Consider the following 16,615-nt stretch of genomic DNA (forward strand, 5'->3'; position numbering starts at 1 on the left):
AAAAAAAAAAAGGGTCAAGGAGTGAGCCTTATTTAGGGCTTTCAGAGCCAGATATAGAGAAGGAATCAGGAGATTTTAGTTCTATAACTTCACCATGCAAAGAAGTAAGTAGCCTTGAAATTACAACCTGCTTGGAGCTCAACAGACCTAGCTAACTATGGGTTCTTGGGTAAGGCACTTAACTCCTCTGAATCTATTTCCTTATCTGAAAAATGGGTCTTTCAGTGCCTTCAGCTTCCAGTCAAGCATTTTTTTAAGCACTGGAGAATCAGCCAAGACTAAGGCAAAAAAAGACTCTGCTCCCATGGAATGCAGTCCAATTGAGAAAGACAGGCCATAAACAAGTAGGTAAGTGGGTTAACTTTGTTGTTATCGTTGTTGGGTGTTGTCAAGTCGCCTACAGCTCATAGCGACCCACACAAGTCGAGCCCTGTCCTGGGCCAGCCATCCCTCTCTGTCATGCTCAATCTTACTGCTACAGACACTGCACCAACTCATCTTGTTGAAAGTCTTCCTCTCCTTCCAAGGACTGGTGCCTCCTGACAACCTGTCCAGAGTAGGGAAGATGATGTTTCACCATCCTTTCCCTCTAAGGACCATTCTGGATGTACTTTCTTCAAGACAGATTTGTCATTTTAGTCAGTGATAAGGGTTATGAAGTAATTTGGAGGTCACCGGCGGTAGCTACTTTAGAATGAAGTTAATAATTGGCCCTATCTCATAAGTTGTTTAAAAGTCAATTGTTAAATTTTGGAGGAACATTATCCTAAGTGGTACAGCACTCTTCTGTCAATATGCTGTACTGAAGTAACCTGGGGTTGCTGTGATGCTGAACCTTGTGCCACTGGGTTGTCAAATGGCATAACGGTTACACACGATGGACAGTGTTTGGTGGAGCTCCCAGTTTAAGACGGTTTTGGAAACAAAAAAGAGTGACATCCACTTCCTAAACAATATGCCTCTGTAAACTTTATGAACTTTGGTAAGTGATGATAGTTACAGAAAGGCTTCAGGCCTTTTGTTCGTAGGGTCATTATGAGTTGTGTCAATTTGACAGCAATCAACAATAACAACAACAACTACAACAACTTAAGTTATTAGGGCAATCAGTGGATTGGGACAAGAGAGGTGCTTAGTTCAGAGATTAGAAGTAAAGAAATCTTTGATATCCATTTCCACTATCACTGTCCCTCCAGAGTCCTCAAAGGAGAGTTAACAGAGTGATAAAGCCTGAGGTTCTTAAAGTGACATGCTTCCCAAGCCTGTCATCTGTGTCAGAACAAAGGAGTCAGCAAAATCCCCCCCTGCCCTGGCTTTCACACTTGTTATCTCCTGAAACCTTTCAACCTACATGAGATGTCATTATTCCTACTTTAAACCTCCCAAACCCTACTTCCCCCGACTTGAGGCAGCTCTCCCATCAGGTTTCAGCAACAGTAAGCTGTAAATCTTAACGGGAGTAGACTGCTTCCTCTTCCTCCCACAGAACTCCTGGTAATTTCAGGCTGCTAACTTTTTAGTTACACATCAAGGGATAGACAAGTGATGTTAAGTGATCTCATTTAGGGGGACTGGATGGACTCTAGTCACTTTTACACCAAGTTATTCATTCCTAAGAGGAAATATAAGAGGGGGATGGGGAATAAAACCCAATAGATCTGAGTGTTATCCATCCAACTATCTATCCAGTTATCCATCACTTTAACAGATCTCCATCAAGTAACTCTCATGTGCCAGACCCTGGCCTAGGAGCATAAGACAAGATTGTTCCTGCTACCACAACTGAGGTTTAGTGCCAGCAAAACAAACATGACAACAGAAATAAGCAAACCACCAATACGAAATAAGTAAAAAAATCTGAAGGAAGAGAAACAGGGAGACTTCTGAACTGCCTGGACCCTGGGAAATAGCTGGATGTTGGTTGAGAGAAGGGATGGTGAGAGAGTAAGAAGAGAGAGGAGTAGGGAGGACCTTGGACAGCGGGGTTGAGAAGGAAGGCTGCATCAAAGGCAGAAGCCTGGAATAGGTCCCAGGGTTTATCCGCCTACTATGTGTCAGGCATGAGCCAGGTGCTTTGCATACATCACCTTATTTCAAGGAAGGTCAACCCACTGAGGAGGAAATTCAATTCGGAGATTTGATAATCATTCACATTTGCATAGTGTATTATATTTTTCAGAATGCTTTCATATATCCATCATTACCTTGGATCCTATAATTCCTCTGTAGGGAGGGGGAGAACATGACTCTCCCCATTGACAGAAGGAAAATTGAGCTACAGAGAAGGTCATTGGCTTGGCTGAGGTCCCTTAGCTAGTATCTCATTGTACCAGGCCTAGAACTGAGCTGATTCTCAGCGTAAAGAACCTTCACAATGTTGCCTCTTTGGTCTGTCTTCTCCACTTGAGGGAGACTTGGATGCATAATTAAGAGAGAATCCCAGGGTTTTACCTCATCAACCTGGGGCCTTCCCAGCCTATGGAGTTGTGTTAACTGCCCTGGGACTCTGAGTGGGTAGACCTTTCCTTGGAGTTAGCTCTGGCTTACAGCATGGGAAGGGTGTAGTACTAGCTTCTTCATGTCCAGTCACCCTCTTAGGTTCCTGACTCTTCGTGCATCCCTATGGGCATCAGAATGGAGGAAGATAAGGGTGGAGAAGTAGGGTTTCAGCCCAACAAAGCCCTTCTAATTCAAAATGCCCACTCCTTTCTGTTTAAGCTCCCTAAAACTCCCAATGAAACAAACGCCTTCTCAATCACTAGTTGAAATATTTTGGCATCACTTCTTTCTCTTAGAACCTTAACAGTTTTGGGGGCAAAGAGACCTTAGGAGTCTAACCCTAGAGAGAAGACATGATTTCCTAAAGACAGCCACATACATTAGGATTGAAATGACAGCCTCTTCTTCTTAGCTCAATCTTTGCCCTATCTTAAAGGTCTCTCAAGAATTGTTTAAAGATGGAAAAGGAAGGACTTTTACTTAATTTCACAGAAGGTGGACGAAAACAAGGGAGTAGCCTCCGCCTCCACCTAGGGAGACGCCCAGCACAAAATAGATGCCAGCAAACCGGGCCCCACTGCCCCGCAGCCTGAGGAGGAAGAGTTCCCTGGGCCGCCTAAGCTGGGTGTTGACACCCAGATACACCCAGTCAGTGGCTTGCCAAACCCTTCCATGAGCCACCAAGCCACATCAGCAGTGATCAGTCATGCTAATTACCCACAGGGAAGCCCGGCCACACAGCTCATGGAGGAATCATTTTCTAGTCAGCAAGGTGTTCCCTGGCCATGACAGGGGTGCTCCAGGGTTCTAGACCCTGTCAGTCTTTCAAATGCAAAGGCTGTGAAATGTGTCTTGTCACACAGGCAGGAGGCTCATTTGAGGACCTGAACGGGGACATAACAGAAACTAGAGCACTGGTTTTGTGGTGGGTCTAGCATGAATATATTGTTGTTGTTATTGTGTACTGTTAAGTCAGAACTGACTCATAGCGAACCCTCCAGCAGGATTTTCAGAGGAAGTAAACCACATGGGAGGAGACTGTTCACCCTTCTCCTGTGGAGCCGCTGTGCGTCTTTGTGCCTTTGTGTTGGCAATGCAACCTCTTACCACTAAGCCACCAATATGGACTCATGGTTTCAGGAATATATAGGTTGCCACTCAGACCTAGAGTTCAGTCCTAGGAGTCCCATACTAACTGCATGACTTTTTCATGATCATTTGACATTTCTGAGTCTCAGTTGTATTACTTGTAAAATGTCATTGTTGTCCGGTGCCACCAAGTTGCCTGCAACCCTATGTACACAAACTCTGAACCCCACCTTATCCTGAGCCAGTCTCATTGTCTCTGACACATCTACCCCCATTCCTCTCGTTACTGTGTCAATGTATCTGATCCAGGGTCTTCCTCTCCTGTGCTGTCCTTCCATCCTTCCAAGCATGATGTCCTCCAAGCACTTGTAAAATAGAGGATGATAAAAGTACCAATCTTGTGGAACTTATATGATAGCTACTGTTCTTGAGGGCTTATACAGTGTCAGATGATGACTAAATCATTTGTCAATCTTATCGAATCTTTAGAGTAACTCTGAGACACTATTGTTTTAAGATACAGTAATACAGGTGAATTGATCAGCCCAGTTGTGGCAGCATAATATGATAACGTGAACTATATTATTATTACTACTAATACGTTATGGGGCAGCCCCCACAAAAGTAGCTGACCATTCACAGCCTTACTTTCTCCTGCCTGTGAAATGAGCTTGGGCTAGCTGCACTGCTCAATAATATTGACTATGCCACCAGAGTCCCCTCCTGTCTATAAAATGGGATCTCTCTTCACAGGAGGCAGCAACAGACCTGATGACTGGAGATTCCCAGATATGAGGGGCAAGCAGAATCAACTTCATCATTGGATGCAAGTGGGCAAGTTGAGAGTGATCAGGCTCCAGTCAATGATTCTAGTTGCATGTAAATTAATGATGTGCTCTTTTCTACTTCCACTAGACCCTCATTCTATCCTTTGAAAAATACCTTACCTGTGGAAATTTTTACTTCAGCTATATTCTCTTTCTCATAGTTTCTTGTCCTATTTTTGGGTCCCTCCCTCCTATTGTTCAGTTGATGAACACTGTAAAGTACTTCTAAACCCAGGGTGCCACATCCCTTCATTCATTCACTCACTGATTCATTCAACAAACATCTATTGTAAGTTACTTGTGACAGGCCTTATACTGGGCACGAAGGACATAGAGATGAATACTGCACTGTCTTTGCCCTCAAGAAATTGCCAACTCTAACTGATATGAGAAGTCTTAGAGAAATAATGCCAAATATTACTGATAATTCTTCTTCAGGGTCTTCAATCAGACACTTGCTTTGACCATTTTAGGGGTGAAAGGAATATGAGAGTCAGGATTGTTTGTTTCTCTTGAGGTGGACTGACACAGGGGCTACAACGATGGACTAATAAGAACATATTGTCCAAGACCATTATTGTAGAAAATCATGAGGGTTCAAGGGCAGGGAGGTTAGGAGCAGAGGGCTGAGGATGGCCAGGGGGTGGGGCACGTTAATCATAGGGTCACTCAATTTGATGGGTGAATGGGAAAGATCTAGCGTGAAAACAATGTATATGAACTTTGTAAATAGACTAGTATAAAATAAAAATTTTTTAAAAAGAATCTTTTAATATTAACACCCCCCCCCAATAATTGTGAAGATGGAGCAGGGCTGAGTAATGCTCAATGCTCTGCTGTACATGAGGTCACTGTGAGATAGAACCAACTCAACAACATAACAACATAACCAACTAAACAACAGCACTTAACAACATAATGTGAAAGCTGAGATTCAGGAAAGGGAGCAAGGCAAGGCAAAGATATAGGTCTCTATCTTTTCTTCCTCAGACATACTGTGTGAGGCAGATGTTATTACACCCAGTCCTCATTTGTCAATATGGTTAGGTTCCAAAGAAGAGATCCTTATGTCAAACTCAATGTTATTTGAAAATGAAGAATAATTACATTAGGTCACAAAACAGAGGATGACTACAACATTACAAAACTACGAAACCGCAGAGAATCATGGCTCACCCAAGTTGACATACAACTTTATCACAGCATAGTCAACCCTTTAAGGAGCCCTGGTGGCATGGTCCATAATGCATTGTGCTACAAACTGAAAGGTAAAGGTTGGCAGTTTGAATCCACTAGTCACTTCATAGAAGAGAAGGATGGGCCATTTCCTTCTGTGAAGATTTACAGCCTTGAAAACCCAAAGGACAGTCACTGCCTTCGTGGCAGTGTGTATGGTTTTGGTTTCATTACAATTTTACTTTCACCTTGTACTTCAAAATTTATTACTGTCAGGTGTAGTTTGCCAATGTGAAAAATACTTGGATAGATTTTTTTGAAACTATTGTCAGAAATGTGAAATGTCAGATAATAAGCAAGTTAATGAGAAGTACTGCCATTACACACATGATGGAGAAATGGAGGTTTCCAAAAGTGATAAAACTTATCTATAAAACCATCCAATCTACGTGTGGCAAAGATGGGCTTCAAACCCCTGGTGTGACACCAGAGCAAAGTTCTCAGCCTGCTGACTCAAAGAATATTTTATTTCCAGCATTCCAAGGCCCCTCTGGCCCTTTAGGTCAGTCAGAATCACCTACAGGGCTTGTTAAAACACATATTCTGCTGCACTCCACCTCCAGACTTTCTGAATCAGAAAGGTTGAGGTGCGGCTGGGAATTTGCATTTCTAACAAGTTCCCAGGTGGTGGTGGTAGTGATGGTGATGATGATGCTGGTCCAGGGACCACATTTTGAGATAGTGTTCTAGGCAAGCCAACAGACTTAAATAATGACTACCTCTCGGACTCTCCTCCCCCAATCCCATCTAAAAGTAACATTGGTTTGGAAACGACAACAGATACACAAAATGTGGAACGTACAGAAAACTAGGCAACAAAAGAATGGAATTCCAGCAACATTCCACCACTCCAAGATAACCATTTAACAAGGCTGGTCCTTCTCTCCTGGTCCATGCAGATGGGAGGCAGGGTGGCACCCTGGGTGTGGCGAGTTTGCCCTAGAACCTCAGGGAAGACCTTGGACAAGCCTGAGCCACGTTCCAGACTTCTCTGTGAAACTGTCATTACACTTCCATCCCTCGCTGAACTAAAGTGAATGTTAAAGGGAGCGAGTGTAGTTGGTGCTCAAGAAATGCTTGCCTGTTATTTTAGGGTTAACAAAGCATAGAACTTAGAAGCCCGCCTTTGAGGAACCCCTGCAGCCCTTCCTCCCTCCTCCACTCTCAGTGGGGACCCCAGCTTTCTCCTGCTGAGCCTGAGGCCCTGCCCACTTCCGGCCCCTGAGCGGCCGGAGCCCCGCGCACAAGCCGCCACCGCCGTTAGTGTCGTCTCGCAGCCTCTCGGTCCCGGCCGCCTGTTTTACAGCCCGAGCTTCATAATGAGGGCTTTTAACTTTTCATTCACCAGGCAGCGTAACTCGACTTTTAATAACACACCTCGTGCACGACAAAAATTTGCTCCTGGCAATCATGGTTTCGACCACAAAACCACAGCGGGGAGGCTTTCCTGGTTAACTCTTTCAGCGCTCCAGGCAGTCTGGAGCCAGCGCTCCGGGAGATCAGATAGACTGCCTGCGACTCTCCCAGTCACCCCCATCCCTCGGCGGCTTCTCTCTCCAGGACTCTGGGGAGAGAGGAGATTCTAGAGCGCGGGTGAAACAAGAGTGTAGACGGGGATCCCATTGCATCTCCCTAACTCCACTGTGACACACCTCCATTGGAGCTATCTGTGACGTGCCCGGTCACTCTGTAGCTGAACTCTCCTTTCCTAGAGTGTAAATGATGCCTGCCTCTGCAGGGCCTCTGAATGGCGGGATGAGACAGTGCAGGTGCACCTGACACACAGTAGGCCCTTCAGGTACCATTACAGTTAAGACTTTGAAGAGGTGAGGAGGTAATAGCGAGTTTGTGGCTCTTGAGACTCACAGTGGTTACTAGGGATGAGACAATTGCCACCCCCACTCCCACCCCCAGGCAAACAGTGCGCTGAGACCACGGAACAAGGCTCTGAGGTGTCAGCCTTTTTCCTGCAAGACCAGGGCTTCAGGCAGCGACTTCTGGAGACTCAGGCCGCCACCCCGGCATCCCTTGCGCAGCCCTAGCCTGGGGCGGCCCAGGGCTGCGGGCTGGAGGCACCCAGAGCTGTTTGAGGAGGCCTGGGGCTGGCGACGCTCCCCGGCGTTGGGCCCAACCACATGAAAGGTCCCTGTCCTTGCCACCCGTCAGCTGCCTCCAGCTGGTTTCTAACTACAGCGCCTTGGCCTCCATGCCCAGTCTAGATCCTGCCTGCAAAGTACCGCCTCCCACCTGAGACCTTGTAATCAAACGCCCTGTCTGTTTTAGGCCCAGTGGTTCACATGCAGGAGTTCGCTCTTTCCCCTGCCAGGTAGGTGTTATTAATCCTCACTTAATGGATGAAGAAACAGGACTGGGAAGAGGACATATTCATCAGGAATACTGCTGCTGGTAAGTGGCCCAACCTGGAGTAAGATGCAAATCCATGTTTTTTCTTCACTACGCTGACTATTACTGATAGTATGTCAAAGCTCAAGATTTACTCCAAGACCTGTACTCTTAACCCGGGCAATTTGGGGAGGAACATGGCTGCAAGAACCTGGCTACAGCAGGTCAAGAACTTGCAAGTGAAGCTTGATGGGCTCTTATCAGTAGGGCCAGCTGAGCCCCAGGCAAAGAGGTGCTGCCTTTGTGATCTCAAAGGGTGGCCTCAGAGGCTGCCTGCAATTACTCAGCAGGGGTAGGCTCCCCTCACTCCACCCACACTCAAGTTGTCCCTGAAATTGTCCTGCCTTTTAAAAAATGGGGGAAGGGGGTCCACAGAGAAATCTCAACTGTCAGCAAATCCTCTAACCCTGAGTCATTAAGGAAGGAAGAGAAAAGCAGGAAATCTTTCTGTTCAAAGGAACTCAACTTCTAAACACCTACTTACTCCCTAAGGGACACAGATCATAGTTTGCAGTATCAATCAGCAGATCTAAGTGGGATGGAGACCCAGCATAAGGTTCCTTTATTTATGTGAGGGATGTGGTACTTGGTCAAAGTATGGTAAAATGGAAGGCAAAAAAGGTTTGGAAATGCTCATTGATTAGTTATTTTTACATGAAGGATCAGTGGTGTTATCAGCTTACTCCTTACCAGGCTTTATATCAAACTCTTATCTAAAGTGCTTATCTCATTGTATCCCCTATAACTTCATGAGGTGGATACCACTCAGGAGAAAACTCTACCTCAGAAAGGTAAAGTGACTTGCCCAAGGTAACATAGCCAATGAGTGGCAGAGCTGGAACTTGAACTCAAACACTCCAATGCTCCTGCACTTATTCTATGTGCCAAGCCAGGGAATACATTGAAGGAAAATCTGATGCATGCTGACTTCAGTGATTGTGCTGTGAAATAGTTAGTTACCTAGCCCAAGAGCTAGCTAGTGTCATGGAATCCTGTCTGCAGTCAGGACCACTAGCTGCTAACTGTTTAACACAATCTCTGAATAGATAGCAAAAGACTGATCAGCTCTTGTCTCTGTCTACTCATTTTTGAGGATGGTGAGAGGAGAAAAGAAGAGAGGAGAGGAGAGAAGAGAAGTTTTAGAAGCCTAATTTTTCCTGATGGTGTCCACAAGCCAAGCTAAAACAACCCAGAAGCCCACTCTCACCTTCACCTTCTCTGAGGGCTGAACCTAGAACAGAAGGTTCATGGTGAAGGTTAGCATCAAGCAATTGAGATTCTAAGTCTCAGATGTGGGCAGGAAGGCACCTGCATCCTGCCAGACAACACAGATGACCTCATTGAAAGCCACTTCACAGCTTCCCCAGCTTTTCTCCTGCCTCTAAAGAAAACATTTTATTGATTATATCTTAAGACCCTTATTCTGCTACAGCCTTTTGTCACACTTAATCAGAATCCTACAGAATACTCTTGTACCCATTTTCCAGATGAGGAAAATAAAGCCTCAAAAAGTTGAGTGATTTGTTTAAAGTCACATAGCCTGTGAGCAACAGAATTTCGATAATACTGACTTTTAAGTGCAAATTAAATACTATTGCCTTTCTACTCGGGACTGTTCCAGCTCAGCAAACAAGCTTCTTTTTTTGCTCTCAACTCTCTGAGAAGCATGCTCTCTTAGAAGGCCCATTTGTCAAGAAGACAGAAAACCGCAATTGGATTGGAGGTGTCTCTTGATTTCAACAGCTCCTTCAGAATGTCAGAAAGTGGTGCTGAAAACCCTTAAGTTTCAGTCCCGTGTTTCCCTCCCTGGCTCGAAACTGTTCAGCAGAAAGAGAGAAAAACTATTTTCCCAGGGAAACAGCTCTAGCCTGAGACCAGGGCCTGCCTTGACACGCCAAGGAGAGATCGTCAGCCCATTCATTTACCCTTACAAATTACTCGGTGAATCCTGGCGCCGGCCTCCCTGCTCTTCCCCCTCCTGGAAACCCCATCCAGCCTCCATGCTTAGAGAGTGCCAGGCATCCAGCGGTGTTTACTCACTCGAGTTCATTCGACATCTTCCTGCTCCCAGGCTCCGACGGCCGGCACTGAGGCTCCGCTGACCGCTTGTCTTTAATTCTTGCCTGACACAGACATTCCCTGCCCAGGGAAGTGTTTGATTTATGTTGAGGTTTGTGTGTCGGGATTTTGCTGACAGGTAGGTTCCCGGCAGTGTGCTGATTGGCTGTGAGGACAGGTGCCGGCGACAGCAGGTATACCTCAACAGGTGCAGCTGTTAACTCTTGGCTTGCCTTTTAGGGGTGGAGCCACGGGGCCAGCTGGGTGGAGCTGACCAATTCCTTCCTCAGTGAGGGGGTGGGGGGTGGAGATGAGGGAGGAGGGAGGGAGGAAAAAAAAGTTGGAAAGAAGTAAGATGGCTAGAGGAAAAGTACAGGGAAAAACAGATACTGACTTAAATGAAATCTTGAGCCCTATTTCTAGTTAGTATCCTGAAACTTAGGGATACTCTTCCCAAGTATTTTGCTCCCCTCTTTCTCTACCCAGTATCAAATACTTCATAGACACTAGACAGTCTCAACTAGGGAGTGAATCTTCCCTAGCTGGGTGGGTCCCCTCTCTTTTATTCAGATCTTTCCTCTTAAGATCTTATATTCAAACATTTTACATTTATTCCAGCCATTTCTCTGGATTCTCCCTGTAACCCAGTGTGGTAGATATGATTTCTTTCACTGCCGCCTCTATATTCCCTCCTCCCCAGCACACACTTTGCGGGTGCGGGAAAAGAAGTAGCGTGACTTGCTCAAGGGCACGTCAATGTCAGAGCCCAAATCTGAGTCTTTGGTTATCTCACTTCAGGTCTGGTGACCCCTTGAGCTGGAGTCAGTTGGCCTCAATTCAGCATACATTGACTGAACCCCTACTGTGTGTCAGGTTCTGATCTGGGGAGACAGAGGCGAAAAATGCAGGGTCACTGCTCAAGAGGAATTTACAATCTAGGGGGTGTATGCGCATGTGAGGGGGCAGCCTTTTATTTACCATGATACCCATCTGAATAGGATGTGGGCAAACCACATACCTCTCAGACCAGCACAGAAGCAGTGGGAAAGTTGAAAGTCGCCACCTCTGAGCCTTGGTTAGGGGTCATTTCACAAACTCCCAGTACCATGTTCTACATTGAGAAGGGGGGTGGGGGATAAGATACCTGTTTCACTCAGTGATTGTGGAATAATTGCTGTGAGCTGTAAAGAACAAGGTCAGTAAAACCAAGAAGATCCACAAACAGAAAGGAGAGTGCTAGAGCATTTTCCAGAGCTTCCTCTAGGATTAATTTGAAATTAAATCTAAGCCAAGGATCCTTTTTTAAAAAAAAAACCTCTCTGTTCTCCCAACTCCACTCCCCCCCTCCTTCTGCCAGATTATCTCTCTGTTCTGTCTTCCTAAGAGCCTCGCCTTGGCCCACTCCTTTCTCTCTCTGGGGAAGGCGGGGTTTCAGTGACTCCTGCCAATTTAATGGAGACTTTCAGGGTGAAGGCAGAATCTGAAGGAGATTTATTAGAGTGGGCTCAGACCTGCAGAGGAGGCCTTTTACATTCGAGAACTACCAGAGGCTGTTTTCTCACTGGAGGCTGTATTGGGAGAGTCTAGGGGTTCCTGGCAGATAATGCAAAAACAGTGCTAATAAAGTCACCTCATAGAAGCGGCCCTCCTCAGTCACCCTGGTTAAACAGTCCATTGTTCTGTAACACACCACTTGCTGTTCTTGTCAACGTTTTTCTGATTTTTTTTTTAATGGTTCTTTAATGATATTTCTGTACCTATCTTCTGAATATAAGCTTCATGATCGTGAAAGTGAAACTTTGCCTTGTTCACTGCTGAAATTCCATTGCCTACCACTGTGTCCGGCACATAGTAGGTACACTGTAAACAACATATGTTAAGGATTATGCTAAACTTTTATGTGCATTATCTCATTTATTCCTTGCAAGAATTGTGTAAATTAGGCAATTTCATTACCCCTATTTTATGAATGAGGATTCAGGCACAAAATGAATAAATAAGCTACTCAAATGGCACAGCATGGAAATGGTAGAGCTGGGATTGGATGCAAAGGCAGAGCCTGGATGCCCAGCCATTTCACAGGGGTTGTTGATAACAGGAAAGCCATTTGGTGCCAACCTGTAGCTGCAAAACTTACCGCAGCCCAAGGGATGGCACACTTCTCTGTATGTACCTGTCTCCCTGCCTCCTGGAAGGCTGTGGAGTTTCTGTCAACCGTGTTGCAATGCACAGGTGAAGGGCTATGGGGGTGACTCACACTGGCTGGGCTCAGAGAGCCTGGGATTCCAGGTGGCATGTCGGTGCTTGCTGGGCCTTTTTAAATGGGCCCTCTCCCTCTACCTCTGGGCCCAGCCTCTTTAATCACCCCCACCCATCTGCAGAGGCCCAAATCAAGGAACAGAAGATTTTTGTGTCTATGCACTTGAGACTCCCCAGGAGGTTCCCTGGAATAGGATGGAGAGATGGCAGGGATGCATGGACTAGTTTGCAAGGGTCTCATCCCCTTCCAGCAGAAATTAGACCTCCGGGTTGAGAGGCATGAACTGTTCATGCCTCTGTTGAATGACTCAGTGATGCAAAGGCCTTAAGAGAGCCACTGCCCAGGCTCTGCTCCCGCCCCCTTCCTGCTCCTGTGGAACAGAGGCATAACCCAGGGCTATGCTGGGCTGGCATCTCTTCCCCTTGAATAGGCTCAGTTTTTGATTTCTAGGCCAACCAGTCACATATGACATAATGGTTATGTTCACAGTAATAACAGTAAATAATGATGACTGCAATTTATTTACTACTTATAGGTTGCAAGCCCTGTTATCTGATTTTATTGTTCTGAAATTAACAGACCTAAGTTTGAGTCCCAGTCTATCTGCTTATTTTGTGATATTAGGTCAGCAACTTAGATGTCTTTAAAATAAATGTTGTTGTCGTTGTTGTTGTTATGTACCATCGAATAGCCTGTGACCCATAGTGACCCAATGTACAGTAGCTCCGAACCCTGCCCTATCCTGAACCAGTCTCACTAATTAGTGAACTACTTAGAATGGCCCTTCCAGCCATAGGGAGCTCTGGTGGCTAAGTGAGACTCCAAATGGATGTGAATAGCCTATCAAGGAGTTGAGACAATTTGCTAATAATACAAATGGAGTGCAGAGTGAGGGAGCTCCGGTGGTGGAGTCCAAAGGTTTTCTTCTTTGGTACTTTGAATTTACTGGCTGCCCTGAGATAGAAAGATGGGCCTCAAGTGTCATTTACAGCTTTAGAAACCCACTAGGAGGTCAGCTATGAGTCAGATCTGACTCCATGGTACTGAGACAAAGAGGGGAAGGGAGAGGGAGAGGGAAGTGCATGCATGTAGGTAAAATCATGCAAATAAAATGTGTCAAATGGTAGCAAGGGGATGGGTTATTTCTGTCATCCTGTTAGGCTTAAAATGAATCATACCAGAGGCAGAAAGATGAGGAAAGAGAGGTTGAGTACCACCAAGAAGAGAAGACAAGAACTGAGTGTATTCTTTGCACCCAGGGTTTCTATACTAGAGAGATTTGTGACCCCTCTACCAAGGAGAAAGACAGCAAGAAGTGGTGACAGAGAAACAGGCAACAGAAGCAGAGTCACCACCTCCAAGTTAAAGCTTCCTGATGAAGTAGGGTGCTTCTGAGCATTTATTTGCAGCTTAGATCTCTTAACTCCTGCTGAGGAGGGTACAGGCCATGCATGCTAGACTAAGGGAGGCCAGCCCATAGGCCCAGCAGAGAAACTTCTTTTCCTGATCAAAGAAAAATTTTCTATGTCATTTCTAATCTTGAATTGTAACTGATGACTTCCCTAATAATTCCCTATGATAGTAGCTTGTCTGTGAATTCTTTGTGTCCATTGCAGAAAAAGCTGGCAGAGAAATCTTTGCTGAAAGTGAAGAGGACTTAAAACACTTACTGAAGCAGTTCAACGACAACAGCCTTTGGATTTTTTTAGTATAAATAAGCATAGAACAACAGTTCTTGCAACTGAACCAATAGATACCACCATCATAAATGGAGATGTGATTGAAATTGTGATTTCATTTTACTTGGATCCATAATCAACACCCATGGAAACAGCAATCAAGAAATCAAAAGACGTTTTGCACTTGACAAATCTGCTCCTAAGGACTTCTTGGAAGTGCTAAAGAGCAAAGATGTCACTTTGAGGACTAAGGTGCGCATCATCCAAGCTATGTATTTTCAGTTGTTTCATATGCATGTGAAAGTTGGACAGTGAATAAGGGGGATGGAAGAAAAATTGATACCTTTGAGTTGTGGTGTTAGTAGTTATATCATGGACTGCCTAACGAACAAACAGATCTGTCTGGGGAAAACTACAGCTAAAGTCTTCCTTCAGGGTGAGGATGATGAGACTTAGTCTCCCATAATTCAGGCATGTTGTTGGAAGGAGGCCAGGCCCTGGAAAAGGACTTAGGTTTAGAAAAGTAGAGGGTCTCTGAAGAAGAGGAAAAGGCCTTGATTAGATCAGCACAGTGACCATAACAAGGGGTTTAAGCACAGAGCAATTCTGAGGATGATGCAGGGTTGTGCAGTGTTTTGTTCTCTTGTACATACATTCACTGTGAGTCTGGGTCAGTTCAGCAGTGCCTAACAACAGTAACAGCAGAGAGGCTGGACATGCCAGGGGAGTGACCATATCTAACCTACATCTCAGAGGAATCCGTGATGGGTTGATGCTGTCAATGGGATTCTCTTATCATGTTAGAGCAGGTGAGATGCCTCCCTGCCACCGTTTAAGCCCCTCGAAGGGTAAATGTGAGGAGTGAATGAGCTCATGTGTGAAGTGCTTTATGCAGTGCCTAGAACACCTGTTAGGTGCTGTTGGTTGACTCTGAGTCATAGGACCTTGTGCAAGAGAATAAAGCATCGCCTTGCACCATGGCAGTTGCTGCTATGCTTACAGAGCCCATTGTTGCAACCACTGTTTTATTCTGTCTCTTTGAGGGTCTTTCTCTTTTTAATTGACCTGCTATCAGGCATGATGTGTCGTCTCTCCAGGAATTGTCCCTGTGTGAACCTGCCCATAGTAGGGGAGACAAAGCCTTGCCCTCCTTACCTCCAAGAACCATACTGGTTACACCTCTTCCAAGACAGATTTGTTTGTTCTTTTGGCAAATCCATATGTTGTGGTCCATATTCTTCATCACTGCTGTAATTGAAAAGCATTAATTATCCTCTGGTCTTCCTTATTTCTTATTAAATTTTCACAAGCATATAAAACAACTGACAATGGCTTGGGTCATGTGCACCTTAGTCTTCAAAGTGACATCTTTACTCTTGAGCACTTTATAGAGGCTCTTGGCAGATATTTGTCTCAGTGCAGTGCATCATTTGATTTCCTGACTGCTACTCTCCTGGGTGTTGGTTATGGATTTGCAGAAAATAAAATCCTTGATGTCAGTCTTTTCTCTCTTTATCATGATGTTGCTTATTGGTTAGATTAGGATTGTTAGGCTATTCTTCCTCTCGCAACATAGATTCTTCATTTAATAATCATTTAAACCTAATATGGTGTTGTGGCTGTTGTTGTGTACCGTCGAGTCAGAACTGATCCATAACTGATGCTCTGGCGGATTTTCAGAGGAGGTTAATCACACGAGAGGAGACTGTCCATCCTTCTCCCTCAAAGCAGCTGGGGGATCCAAACCATGTGCCTTTGGGATTGCAGTGTTAGTATCACTTTGCTAATAAGAATCTGAGATTTCATAAGATTGAGTGCTTTGCTGACCATCTGATCTCTGACTACTTACTTTCTTAGCCTCAGTTTCCTACTTTACAAGATGAGATGATTTCATGACAGTTGGCCATAGTTCCTGTCAAGTAGATTCTCACTCAAATCACCAACGTGTACAGAGTAGAATCGCTGCCCAGCATTCTCTAGGCTGTAATCTATACAGGAACAGATTGCCAGATCTTCTTCCCATGTAACCAGTTTGGGCTCAAATTCTCAGTCTTCCCATGAGCAGCAAGTGCTTCACTGTTGTGTCACCAGAGCTCCTTAGTGGATCACTGTACACATAAATGGCATTTTAAAATTGCCCAGGGTTTCAGATTTCTTGTAGTCTTCCTTCAGACATTACACTCTGCCCCATTCAGAGTGTGCTGTAGGCCTTTTCATTTTACCAAGATTTGGGCTACCCAAATTGACTAAGATTCTGTTCTGGAAGACAGAATTTGTAAGTCCTTTACATACATAGTATATAGTTCTACTGCATCCTTTGATGGTTGCCGTAATTCCCATTTTTCAGGGTAAGAAATCGACTCAGAGAGGTGAAGAAACACATATGGTCACTAAGTGAAAGAATTAAAACAGTAATGTCAATGTCAAGAAGACAGAGATTCTCACCACTGGACCAATTGGCAGCATCAGGATGGATGGTGAAGAGATTGAGATTGTTTACAGCTTCAGTTTGCTTGGCTCCACAGTCAACACTTGGCACCAGCAGCCAGGAAATAAAAAAAAAA

The 16,615-nt window shown here is 45.0% G+C and overlaps 1 protein-coding gene across 1 annotated transcript in view; it reads right to left on the reverse strand.

Annotated features, from left to right (window-relative positions):
• The window catches only part of GRHL3 (grainyhead-like 3 (Drosophila)), a 41,617-nt gene extending 31,286 nt beyond the window's left edge, over positions 1-10,331 (reverse strand). The window contains exon 1 of the mRNA XM_006883514.1: positions 10,095-10,331. Within this exon, the coding sequence (XP_006883576.1) occupies positions 10,095-10,111 (17 nt within the window). The 5' untranslated portion in view covers positions 10,112-10,331. The remainder of the gene's footprint in view (positions 1-10,094) is intronic.
• Positions 10,332-16,615: the final 6,284 nt, after the last annotated feature.

Source organism: Elephantulus edwardii, unplaced genomic scaffold (genome assembly GCF_000299155.1).
Source record: "Elephantulus edwardii isolate Elephantulus edwardi_28Jun2011 unplaced genomic scaffold, EleEdw1.0 scaffold00028, whole genome shotgun sequence".
Classification (NCBI taxonomy): Eukaryota; Metazoa; Chordata; class Mammalia; order Macroscelidea; family Macroscelididae; genus Elephantulus; species Elephantulus edwardii.